General features: G+C 46.3%; 1 protein-coding gene across 2 annotated transcripts in view; it reads right to left on the reverse strand.

The window, feature by feature from the left end:
- Window positions 1–926: 926 nt before the first annotated feature.
- Window positions 927–13,683, reverse strand: part of EFL1 (elongation factor like GTPase 1) — a gene marked incomplete at both ends in the record, with an annotated part of 91,526 nt that continues 78,769 nt past the window's right edge. For both annotated transcript variants that reach the window (XM_080690629.1, XM_080690628.1), the window contains 2 exons: window positions 927–1,115; window positions 12,071–12,255. In XM_080690629.1, the coding sequence (XP_080546755.1) occupies window positions 927–1,115; window positions 12,071–12,255 (374 nt within the window). The remainder of the gene's footprint in view (window positions 1,116–12,070; window positions 12,256–13,683) is intronic.

The raw sequence follows: 13,683 nt of genomic DNA on the forward strand, positions 1-13,683 counted from the left end.
CTTGCTTAGGTTGATGAGCGCCTCACTACTTGCTGAGGCTGTCCTCAAATCTGCGACTCTCCTACCTCAGCCTCTCAAGTACTGGGATCCAGGCATGCACTACCATGCCCAACTCATCGTCTGTTAATTTTGTTATGTAAAGGAATCAACTGGCTATAAAATTATTATGCAACATCAAAAATTACAAAATCTATTTATGACTGAACTTCATTTGTTCCTCAAATGGGGACCAACCTGAATGAGGCAACTGAGGAGATACAGAAAATATTGACAATGGCAGTCGCCTCATGCACACTAGCCAATATCCTTCTAGTAAGGTTAAGAGGAACAAGCAAAAAGACAGAAATGTAGCTTTTTTTAGATGGAAAAGGTACAGGACATACCCTTCAGTAACATTATTTAAAAGGGGTAATGCCGCTTGTGAGCATGAAAGCTCACCGAGCCGTTTGGCCAGACGCCACAAGGTGGATCAGCTTTTACAGCAACATGAATTAACTCTCTGACAGCAACAGCTCGTTAAGTCTGTGATCTGATGATGTGACAGAGCCCCACGTGCCCTATGCGAGGTCGCCAGCAGAGCATGAGCCCTGGATGGGGGGCCGCGTGTGCCCACGCCCACTGTGGGGCCCGTGTGTGCCGCCCTCAGCACTGGAGGGCCACCCTGAACTTGCACACCGTGCTGCTGGGAGGAGGGTTTGTAGTAGTAATAACTTACCACTGCGGTATTTATGATGACCTCCTGTCTCGAGCCAGAATCAATTTAAGAAACACTAAAAATATGTTCTCTGGTATCTTCCTTTTAACATTTATATGAATCAACTTTATTCAAAGTGAACACACAGAATTGAGCACAACGAAAATTTCCCCAAATTAAAGCCTCGATGATACTTTAAAATGAACTGTGAGGAATCCATGGACAGCAGTAACTACTTATTTTTGCCAAGTGTTCTCTGCTTTTCTGCGTGCTCCACGATCTTTTCTTCCACATAAAGTCCCTTCCTCTTCCGCACTGCATTCATGTACTTCCGGGCCTGGTTCTCAGAATCAGCTTTCTCCCCAAAGTGCAGGTACTCCTCCTCTGTGGTTGGCACCCAGAAGGGATCGCTGGGAATGACCTCGTGAAAGAAGGTGACAAGTGCTAGGTTAGGCAGAGGGGCTACACTTAACCACACAGTGCCAGCTAACACGGGAGGTCTGCTGCTGCAAAGGAGCTAAGCTGGTAAGGAATGCTGATGCTCAGGCACGGCAGGCCTGGCTGCTGGCAACAGTGGAGGTGGATCCAGTCAGAATGCACCATTCGGCACTCGGCTCACAGAGCCACCTCCTGACACTCAACAAGAAGGCAGGCAGTGATCGAGAGCAGCAGTAAAGATGCTCTCCTTCTGACGAGGACACGTCTGGAAGTGAGTGTCTTCATCAATTCCGCCTCTGACCCCAACCAAGATCAACACCTGTAAGTGTGTTTTTGATTATTCTGAGCTTTTGCGCTAAAGCTCAGCAGGTGTCCTGGTGAGCTGGACCCAGGGGACCCATGTTCTGGCACACACAGACTCCCCTCCTCATTCCTCTGGCACCCCTATTTCCAACCACGCCTGCTTCCTACCTAGCTTCCTCTTCATCTCCCTTACTAGAAGGACCGGTCCACAGGAAACACACGACCTGTGGGGTCCCTCCATAACCACCAGAGGAGGGGAGCTCTGCTCCAATGGGAGTCCTGACCATCTTATCTAATTCAGAGTTTTATGGGAAGCCTGATTGTTCCCAAAGACCACATTCTCCAAGATCAGCTTTATCAGAAAAAAAATTACATGTAGCCTTTCTGTACCTTACATTTTATTCTTTAATTTCTCAGTCTGAGTGGCCATAAATTCCAATACTTTTCAATTCAAAATTCAAAAAAATAAAAGAAAAATATACTTTAAACGAGTAACTCTTCAAGATGGAAAGGGCAATTTCTGTGGCCCAGGCAGGGGGAGGTTTCTGGAGGGAGCCAGGAGAGCCCACAGTAGGAAGTGGAGGTGTAAGCCCACCCACACCCCCAGGGAGATGGGACAAGACAGCCAGGAGGGCCAGGCTCTTGATGCCCCTTAGGATGGGCCCCAGGCCACACCCCCAGGAGTATGGGGCTATAACCACTGGCTCTTCTCTGGAGCAGCAAGTCTATGGCTGCCCAGGTGAGGTAGATATGATAGACATGAGCTACAGACCAGGAGGTGGAAGCCATCACCTCTGGAGACCAGACTTGACCTGTGCTAAGGCCACTGTCCTGGGCCAGCCTGTCCTACACCATCAGTACTGGTGAAGGCACTGAGCCCCTGCAAAGGATGCAGCTGGAGCTTTGGCTCTCAAGAGGGCACAGGGCGGAAAGGACTACCACTAAAGACGTGAAGAACAAAGGAGGGGAGAAGCCAGACTCAACAAAAAGACCAATTCCTAATCAAGCCAGGACAGGTAACAGAGCAGTCTAAAGATAGCCCAATAGAAGACCCACTCAAAATTCCTTAAGAAAATACAGGAGTAGGTGGCACCCATGAAACATTAGGTAGTTGCAAAAAAGTAAGAACTAGAAATCCTATAAACACAAAAATCAGAGCAAAAACTCAGTCCATCAAACAGAATATTGCTGAAAAAAGAATAAGTGAATTAACAGATACTTGAGACCCAGGATATAAAAAGGACTCTCAGAGCTGGGCATGGTGGGACACCCTTGAAATCCCAGTACTTGGGAGGCTGAGAATGGAGGATCACAGGTTTGTGGCTAGCCTCAGCTATTTAGTGAAGGCCCTCTGCAACTTAGTGAGACCCTGTTTCAAAATAAAGAATGAAAAATAGGGCTGGGGTGTTGCTCGGAGGTAGAATGCCCCTGGGTTCAATCCCCAGTTCCACAACACCCACACACTCACATACCCAACCCCAAACAGACTCAATCAATCCCTAGTACAGGAAAAAAAGAAGAAGAAAAAAGGAATTTATAAATTAGCAAAAAGACTCTCAACAGCCCAATAAAAATACTGGCCAAGGAGTTGAATAAACATTTCTCCAAAGATACACAAATGGCCAAAAAACAAATAAAACGAGAGTCAATATCATTAGCTATTACAGAAATGCAAATCAAAACCACAGAAGATACAACTTCAACCACACTGGCATGGCCACTATGATAAAAGCAACTTTTTAAAAAGGAAAATAGATGTGAACCGGGCGTGGTGGCGCACGCTTGTAATCCCAGCGCTTGGGAGGCTGAGACAGGAGGATCACACAGGTTCGAAGCCAGCCTCAGCTACTTAGTGAGGCTTTCAGCAACTTAGTGAGACCCTGTTTCCAAATAAAATATTAAAAAAAAAAAGGTCTGGGAGTATAGCCCGGAGGTAGAAAGCCTTTGGATTCCACCCCCAGTACCACCAAAAAAAAAAAAAAAAAAAAAGGAAAATAGATGTAGGTAGGATGTGAAGAAACCGGAAGCCTCACACATTGCTTGCTAGAATGTAAAATGGTACTATCGTTCTAAAAAACTTTTTGGCAGTTTTCACCAAAAGTACAAAATTTCTTATGACCCCATAATTCCACTCCTATGGATATACTCTCCAAGGGACTGAAAACAAGGGCTCAAGCCGGCGTGGGGACACGTTTGTGCTCTCAGTACTTGGGAGGCTGATCCAGGAAGATCACAGGTTCGCGGCCCGCCACAGCCACTTAGTGAGGTCCTCCCCAGCTTAGTGAGACCAGGGCTGGGGGTGTGGGTCAGAGGTATAATAAATGCCCTTGGGTTCAATCCCCAGTTCCGAACACACACACACACACACACACACACACACACACACACACACACACACGGGCTCAATCAAGCACCCGTACATACAAGTCTACAGTAGCTTTATTCCCAATAACTAAAATGCAAGGAAGCCTAAATGTCCAATGGATAAACAAAACATATCACAGAATGGGGTACTATAAAGCCACAGTGAGGAGTGAAGCACTGACGCTCACTTCCATGCTACACAAAGCAACACAGTACTGTTCGGCCCTGTGTTTGCCAGCACAGGTGGACACATGGACTGAGCGCAGCCCAGTGGTTTCCAGGGACGGGGCAGGCAGGCAGGAGGGAGGGCTTGACAGGCAAGGGGTTCACTCTGGAGTGCTGGGGCTGTTTGAGGGTGGTGGCTGCACAACACCGTGGATGTACTAAATGCTTACTTCAAAATGATTACATCATGCCGGGCGTGGTGGCGCATGCTTGTAATCCCCGCGCTTGGGAGGCAGAGACAGGAGGATCGCGCAGGTTTGAAGCTAGCCACGCTGGTGTAAGAAACTCTGTTTCAAAAAAAAAAAAAGGTCTGGGAGTGTAGCCCGGAGGTAGAAGGGTTTCCAGGAACCCCAGTACCACCAAACAAAACAAAACAAAACAAAACAAAAAAATTATTTTTAAAAGGACAAATTTCCCATAATGCAATACAGACAGAAAGTTTAAAAATGGGAAAATAAAATCATGAGCTGTAAAAGATATGTGCAGGTTTTATCTAACAGGAGTTTTAAAATCAAAGAACAAGACATGCGTAAGTCTTCAGGTGGAAAAACCTATCGAATCCTAAGCAAGATAATAAAATAGCCACCCCTGAGGAAGGGGCGATGCCGCCATTTTTCGAGCACTGCACCTCTGAGGCCTGGTTCTGCCTGCAGACAGGGCAGCACTGGAGGTGCCAAGACACACGCAGGAAGTCGAGCCGACCACCTGCAGAAGAGGAGGGATGAACATGTGCAGATGGCAGAACGCCTGCAGCGCTTCGAGGACTGAGGAGCCCAAGCGGGAGCCTAAAGTCATCATCTAGTTAGTTTCAGAGAACAAAGGCAACCTTAGTCAGGCAGACTCCAGGGACACTCTCACAGAAATAGAAAGTGCTCTTAGGACCCTGAAGGAAGAGCGGCCGGAGAGTGAGCAGGAGAGCGCTGTGGAGCGCAAGTTCTGGGCGACAGTGAGTCTCTCCAGTGAGTGTGTTTGGGAGTAGGTCCCAGTGGAGGCCAGGGCCGGGGGGCAGGAAAGGGGCAAGGACCAACTGTGGGGAGCAGGAAAGAAACCCTGTGCTGGGGCCTGGGCGATCTGAGGGAGCACACACAGGTCTCAGGAGACTCAGCTCTAACTCTGCAGCCACCAGGCTGAGGGCGGCAGGCTCATTCCTGATGCTCACTGGCAGAAGATGTCGCCATGATGCGAGTCAGGTCCAGGGCAGGCTCTGGGGCTCTGGGCTGGCACCGGGCAGGAGGAAGGAAAACAGCTGCCATTTGAAGCTGTCACTATCAGGGAGTGAGTCTGAGTAGACAAGGGAGCTTTGTGGGATTGAACAACTGTGTCTTGATTGTGGTGGCAGTAGTTACATTAAGCCACACACATGACAAAAATTAATAGAACTACACACACACACACACACACACACACACACACACACACACACACAGTAGAAGTGCCACTGAGCCACTCAACTACTTAAGCAACTATGCTGTGGCATTACGTCTTTGTAGATGAAGACATTCAGAACTGATACAGGCTGCTATGAAAATTAAAGAAGTCACAAGGCAGGGCACCAGTCCCTTCTGGCCTCGTCTGTCTCCAAAGCCTCTGGCTTTGCAGGACAGGACTGCCAGGAAGACTGGCTTTACCCAAACACAGCTTGTCCAGGGGCACTGGTTAAGTTGAGCACATAACTGGTAGATCTGAACACTTGGCATCACACTAGTCACAAGAGATCATGAAGCAGGGTGCACGAAACCTCTCTGTACAGTAACTTATGAATAAATTGTAATTGTTTAAACCTAGCCATCCACAAGTCGTAGGGTTAACTGTTGGGGGGTGGGGAGGTGGTAAATTTTCAACACTTGTTAAGGACCAAGCCTCCAAACTGTTTAGGAGTTGGTTCCTCTGCTTTGCTGGTGGGAGAGGCAAGTGTGGGTGTAAAGTCTGTTCCCAGAGCCACTCAATGGGCAAAGAGAATGGGAGGAGAGGGAAGGGGGCACTTCACTAAGCCCACAGGCACTGCGGCTGGAGTGAGGGCAGCACAGGGGACTCTGAGGACCGAGTGAGCACTGCAGTCGATACAGGAGCTGCGCCCTGGATACAGGGAGGAATGTCACTACCCTCGCATCACACCACTGTGTCGCTGTGTCAGGACCACAGCCCAGAGGTGTAAGCCAAGGCCAGGAAGCCCAGGTGGAGTTGCTGGCAGCCTGTGTGCTTCGATGAGCCTCTAGGCTGAGCCACTGGAAGACCTGTGCTGGTCCTGCCCTTGCAGAGGAACCCTCTATCCTCACCCATGCCGCAGGGCGAGGGGTGCAGGAGCACAGCTGAAGGCCTTGGGCTGGAGGGGTGGATGTGCTGGGTACGTGAACCACAGCACTCAGATTACACATCTATCCAGCAGTCACCGAATCTCTAAAGCTGCCATCAGCCAAGCACTGGCAGGTTTCTGGGACCTACCACATCCAATTAAGTCTATCATATGTCACACTGGGCTCCCAGAGTCAGCACCAATATACGAGGCACAAGAGAAAAGGGGAGGCTGCAGGGGAACAGGAGGGAGCAGAGACCATAGCACAGGATTCCTTCATCAGGGGCCTATGGGAAGAAGGGCTGCCTGGACCCACACACCAGATCTTATCTGAGGTTAAGGAGCCCAGCTGATCTAATTACTCCAGGTGTACTTCTGGCCTTAACTAGCCATGTGGCCTTCAGCAAGCTGCACATGCCTCCTGTGCTCTATTCCCCACCTCTGTTCTGGAGCAGGTCTCAGCAAGGCCCCTAACCTGAGGACCATGCTCAGAACCTCCGCATGCTACCTCACTTAATCTCAGGCTACGCCTGAAGCTCAGGGAGGTGATCAGCTGTCATGCCTCTGGGGACTCTGCAAGGGTCCTGGGGCCTCTTCCCTTCCAGCTTGGGCCTTCGCTGTGGCTTGGCTGTTTTTCTCTGAGGGGAGGCACCTTTACTATATGCCTGGTAAATGTACAATAAATGCTCTTAGCAGGTCCGAGTTGTAATAGTGAATAAATCTTAAACCCTGTTAAAAAGAAAAGTGATAAAGTACAGAGAGGGAAATGAGGTGCTAAGCAAAAGGTACTGACTTAGACTGGCTGATTTAAGGCCAGAAAGAAGACCCCAGCTGGGCCTGGTGGCACAAGCCTATAATCCCAGTACTTGAGAGGCTGGGGAGAATCACAGGTTTGAGGATAGCCTCAGCACTGTAGCAAGACTCTCAGTAACCTAGGGAGAATTGTTTCAAAACAAAAATAAGATAAAATTTAAAAGGGCTGGGGATGTAGCTGGGAGGTAGACCGCTCATTGGCTCAATCCCCAGTACCTCCTCACACACACACCTGGAAGCTGGGCATGGTGGCACACAGGGCTATTATGTAATCCTGGAACTTGGGAGGCTAAGACAGCAGGACTGCAGGTTCAAGGCCAATGTGTGCAAACTCAGCAAGGCAGGCTTGTTCCAACATAAAAGATAAAAAGAGCTGGCAATATAGCTTGGAGACAGAATACCCCTGGGTTCAATCTGCACCACAAAAACAGGAGGCGGCTTGGGGCTCCTAAGCCCTTTTGTGGGCCCTGGCCACACACCTCTCAGGCTGGTGGCTGCACTCCCTGCAGGCCCCGGGGCCGCCTTCTATGCTCAGGTGTCTTCTCTGGGGACTCTGTGGGGTAGCCCTCAGATGGCAGGGGTGGGCTTCTCCCTCAAAGGCTGGCCAGAACTCCTCTGCTTAGCAGGGAATGTGCTTTCACAACTCAGCAGCCTGAAGAGGATGCCATTTTCTAACTCCAGGGAGACCCCCAAGTGCAAAGTGTAGCCCCCAAAGTTAAAAAACCTAGAAGGTAAAGCTTTGGGGGCACCACTTCAATCCCTTACCCAATTCTGTCATTGATTGTGGCCTGCAGGTGGAAAACACCATGCCCCAAACCAACCTCTTCAGGTCCGTCTCTCTCACCCCACAAGCTGCAACTCAGCCCTCAGGGCCATCTCTGTGCTGTGGCCAATCTTAAGGTTATGCCGACATACATGTACAACAGCACTAGTAGTTAATATTTTTCTTTCTGTGTCTATTATTAGAGCCTTTTTTTCCTTTTTTTCTCAGAGTGGCAAAACTTAGAAAGAGAAATTATGAGATCGCTGACTTAAAAGGTTTCCTCGTGGAAAATGCCGGTAATTTTATTTTCTCTATTTTTTGAAGCACTATTTCTCAAAAGCTCTTGATTGTAAATTATATGGTGTGGTAGAATACAAATGAAAAAAAAAAATGCTTTGGAGTGAGACGCCACATCTCAACAACTGTGTTATTTCTAAGGCTATGAAGGAAAAACTGAAGACAGCCAAGAAATATCAGATCAATGACATTTAATTATAATCTAGTTTTAAGACTCAAAGATTTGAAGCTTTTGGAAATAGGACCATGACAGGCGGTAAGACGATGAGAGAAGGATGCACAAACTGGAGCAAAACTTTTCTTGACAACATCTTTTCTCTAAAGTTGCTTATTAAGAAATTGGTTTTTAATAACAAGCTGCAGCTAAGCCAGAAACTAATATTTTTTGAAACTACTAAGGATGCAAGATCAATTTCAGCCCCTCCCCAATTCTGAGAGATAAAGGAAACTGAAAGCCATTATGGATTTCTTGTAACAAAAATTGCCCATGTCATAAAATTCTTGCTGTTTTTGTACTCATTGTCCCCAAATACCTATTCTCCTGATTTCTTGAGCAACAGATGGGCAAATGGCCACTTAGGTTCAGGGTGGGCAGACAGGTGTGGTGATGCATACCTTTAATCCCTGCTACTAGGGAGGCTGAGGCAGGAGGATCACAAGTTCAAGGTCAGTATGGGCAACACAGTAAGAACTTGACTCAAAAAAAAAAAAAAAAAAAAAGATGCAGGGCAGATGCAGGGCGTGGTGGCGCACGCTTGTAATCCCCGCGCTTGGGAGGCGGAGACAGGAGGATTAGTGCAGGTTCGAAGCCAGCCGCGCTGGCGTAAGAGACTCTGTTTCAAAAATATAAAATAGGTCTGGGAGTATAGCCCGGAGATAGAAGGGCTTCCAGGAACCCCAGTACCACCAAAAAAAAAAAAAAAAAAAGAAAGAAAGAAAGAAAGAAAGAAAGAAAGAAAGAAAGAAAGAAAGAAAAAAAGAAAAGAAAAAGACTGTAGGTATCTTAAGCTTTGAAAATATTCTGTGTTCCAACTGTTTAACTCTGCCTAAAAACAACCATAGAAGATATGTAAATGGATGGGTATGGCTGTATTCCAATGAAATGTTATTTACTAAAACTAGGCAACGAAACATGGTTTGCTGATTCCTGACCTAGTTATGGACTGTAATTCCCAGCCTCCTTGCTAGGTGGGGCCTAGCAAGTTGTATGAGTAAGTTGTATGAAGTTGTATGAGTAAGACCCAGTTGTGTCTTCCCGGCCATGATGTGGGCATGAGGGAGCACACCAACTCTGGATCACCCATACGAGCCTGTGCTGGGAAAGGTGGCCAGCCACCCAGTGAGCCACGTGCCTCCTCAGACGCAAGGAGAAGCAACCTCTGCCTCACAGGAGCTACCTTTGTTAAATTAGTCTCGCCTCTTTCCTTATTCAGACTTGTCCTTCTTCCTGTAAGGATGCCACAACAGCTCTGAATGACTACTTAGGATATGTATTTACAGATGGTCCCAAGGATTACTTAACCTACATCCTCTTTGTTCTGATCAAACACACCATAACCCAGCTTCTCCTGCCAGAGTTTCTCAAGGCCATCTTCAGGAGATGGACGACCTGCCATCTCTAAGAGATGCAGTGCGTGAGTTCTGGAGATGGTATTCAGCAAAGGCAGTGCCGGTGCAGAAAGCACTCTGCCCCAGGGTCACATGCTGAAGTGTAGGTCTCTGGGCTCCAGGTACCAGTCAGCACGGCCTGTCCCTGTCATCAGAGCCTGGGAGGGGGCCTGTGGAGTGTGCTCTGCTCTGGGGATATCAGCGATGTGCTCACAACACCGACAGCTCCTGCTCTCCGGGCACTGTCTTTTCAATCCAATTCTGTTATATCCTACTGGTTTGTGATTTATATAAAAGTTGAGTAAAAAGCTCAAACTGAAAAGATAGATTTTAGATAAATGGAAAGTTACTATTCATATGTTTGAGTATTAACAAATGACTTAAATCTTTTGAGGACAGTGCTCTCTACAAAATGAAATGCTACAAAGATATCAATATAAGGCAATAAAACCATCAAAACATCATTTAGTTTTCAAAGATGCAAATACAAAAAAAATTTCATAGAAAGTCACTATTAAAATACAAAGTTTATACTGACCAAAGAAAATATGAACTAAATCAGAACATTAACCTTGGTTCTATCAAGCATTGGGAGGCTGAGACAGGAGGATCATGGTTCACGGCCAGCCCAGGTACTTAGTGAGGCCCTTTACAACTCAATGAGACCCTGTTTCAAAATAAAGAATAAAAAATAGGGCTAGGGTTGTAGCTTGGAGGTAGAATGCCCCTAGGTTCCACCCCCAGTAATGCAGAAATAAATAATTAATACATAAATAAAATAAAATAGAAAAAAAAAAAGAATAATTTTTTTTTCCTAGAAAGAAATGTAGACACAGTTGAATGCTCTGAACTAATATCTTGATTTGAGTCAATTCAGGGGATAGGAACTTGCTGAATTAACATTTGTCCTGAGTCAGTTTTATCCAAAGCGTCACTCTTCTGTACTGATTCACTTTTATAAATTTCATTTTAAAAAGAAAGTTCCTCCTCAATTATTTTCATTCTCCATAAACCACCTAAATCTAAACTGTTTAAAATGTTCTAGAAAAAGGAACCCTGGTGGCTATAGAAAGTGAGAGAACAGCTTAGCATGGAAAAGTTGAAGAAAAACCTTGAGATTGTCTATGTGAAGCCAGAAGGAATGTGTGGCAGGATGAGGACAGACAGGAAACAGCCTCAGGCAGCGAGGGCCTGCGACATGGGCTGAGGGGAGACATGAATGCAGTCCTTCTAGGAGCAAAAACCCCCAGAGGAGCACCACACCAAGTCCAGACACGTGGCGGACTGCTGTCCAAGACCGGGGCTCCTTGACCCCACTGTCAGGGAGCCTAGTCTTCCACTAAGTTGCATACCTCCTGGAGAAAGCAATGTGAAGTAGTCCAGCTGCCTGTAGACAGGGACAACAAAACCCACCTTTCAACAGAAAGGCGTAGTTGCACCTCTTTCAATGGAAAAATTCTATTCCTGACTCTTTCTTGAAATATAAATTGATTTTGCAGTTTTCCTCCCCTGGCCTCTTGGTATTATTTCTCCCTATAACTTAAAGAACAGTTTGTTCACAATCCTTTCTTCTCTTCCCTGCAACGAGATCTGTTAGGTTTGCCTTTCTGATTACAGAAAAGGTTTGTTTATTTACCTACTTCTACTGCACTGGTAAGAAATGCTTAGATGAGTCAACTCTTTCCACAACACTTGAAAGCACAGAGCCTAGATGGCCAACAGGCTAAAGAATATACGATCAGAACAATGGGAAGCCCTCCTTGCGGCACACGCCCCCATAGATGCCAACAGTGCTTTTCCTTAATTTTTTCTTTTGAGGGTCTGGGTCTGGGGATGGAATCCAGAGGCATTTGATCGCCGAGCTACACCCCCTGCCCAATTTTTTTTATTCTTTATTTTGAAACAGGGTCTCACTAAGTGGCAGAGGGCCTCATTAAGTAGCTGAGGCTCTCCGTGAACCGCGATCCTCCGGTCTCAGCCTCCCAAATGCTGGGATTACAAGCGTGCGCCACCACGCCCGGCTTCTTTTAAAATTTTAAAAATATATCTCTCATGGGTGAAGAATTAGTTCTTCTGTCTTAAATTTTACAACAAATAAATGGAATGAACTTACGAGTGTTGAGTGTGTACGCCATGAGCTACAAACTAAAGGCGGTTCAGTTCAGATGGAAAGTGCCACCCGCTCCCTCCCATCAGTATAACTGCGGAAGCCACAGGACAGCCTTCTGGCCTCTGGTGCGGAGGAGCAGGGAGGAAGGGTTTGCGTCTTTACCTCCCAGTGGCTGAACACCAGCTGCGGGCTGGCCAGGCCACTCGTCCTCTTGCGGATCTCATCAGCAAAGCCGAAGCTCTCAGCAACAGGCAGCACAGCCTTGATGATGAACATATCGGTCCCTTCTTTCATCTCTTCCTGAAGCACTCGGCCTTCTCTCTTTGACAAAACAGCATACACTCGACCTGCAAAGCCCAAAATCTTTAAAATTCACTGACTGGTCATATGATTCAAACCAAACAAAGACATGGCTATTTATACATGTATATACATATTATACATATAATACACTGATGATTAAATCTGTACTAAATGATTTGGCAAAGCAAAGAAATTTAAGTGTTTATTTAAAAAGTAAAGCATAATTACAGAGAAGTAAGAAATGAAAGATAACAAACCCCAAATTGTATTACAATCCTGCAACACAGTGTGAGAAAACTTGAAAAGGACCTTTCAAGACCATCACAACCAGGTGATGTCCTTGGGCGTGAACACCAATGAATGAGCACTCTAATGATTATGAGATATTAATACAGTGACAATGATAATTATGATGACATAGACTATCAGGGCTTAGTAAGCAAGAACTGGTACAATGAAAGTTTTATACTAAAATTAAAAATTTTAAAGATTTAAAAATCTAAAAATTAAAACCACATATATAATTAGGTTGGTATTATTTCAGTGACAGGAGTATTGGAGTTCACTCCCCTAGAAACTGACAGTGTTTGGAATCCTTACTGCCTGGTAACAATTTTTGGTGCTACATTACAAAAACTCTTAGTAAATTCCCGTCAGATGCTTTAATTAGTAATCAGGCACATCTCCCTCCTCCCCCCCTTTTTTTCATGGTACTGGGGTGGAACCCAGGGGCCATCTACCTCTGGGCTACACCACCCGGCCCTATTTGAATACAGGCTTATAATCCCAGTACTTGGGAGGCTGAGGTAGTATAACCACAGGTTCACAGCCAGCCTCAGCGACTTAGTGAGGCCCTCAACTTACTGAGACTCTGCTTCAAAGGAAAGAATGAACAATAGGGCTGGGGGTGTAACTCAGGCAGAATGCCCCAGGTTCAACCCTCAGTACTTCACAATAAGGACAAAAACAAGAGGGTCTCACTAAGTTGCTGAGGCTGGCTTTGAACCTGCAATTCTGTCTCATCAGCCTCCCAAGCACTGGGATTACAGACATCAACTTGTAAGCAGAATAAACTGTGAAGAGCAAAGATAAAACAAAAAATCACAATTGGGAAGAACTTGCTGCAGCCAGCAGATACTCTAAAGAAAGTCTCCTCTCACCAATCACTGTGGTCTGCACAGCCCTGTAGTAAAGCAGAGCCCCGTCTGCCGGCCAGATATGCATCCTGGACACCTCTTCTAAGACCAAGACAGGGGCTCTGTCACCAACTCTGCTTTTTAAAGTAGGAACTGAGGACACAGCAAAACTGACTCTCAGGCTTTTCTGATTCAGATTCTCCCCTGGTGGTGATTAGGAGGGGTAAGTGAAAATAATTGGCAGAAAACTGTTAGAAGACCTTAAGATTATTAAAACCAAACCAAGCCCTGAAGCTCCCATTATTGAAGGAAGACCCCACCTGTGCAGCGGCTTGC

This window comes from Muscardinus avellanarius (genome assembly GCF_963383645.1).
Source record: "Muscardinus avellanarius genome assembly, chromosome: 3".
NCBI lineage: Eukaryota > Metazoa > Chordata > Mammalia > Rodentia > Gliridae > Muscardinus > Muscardinus avellanarius.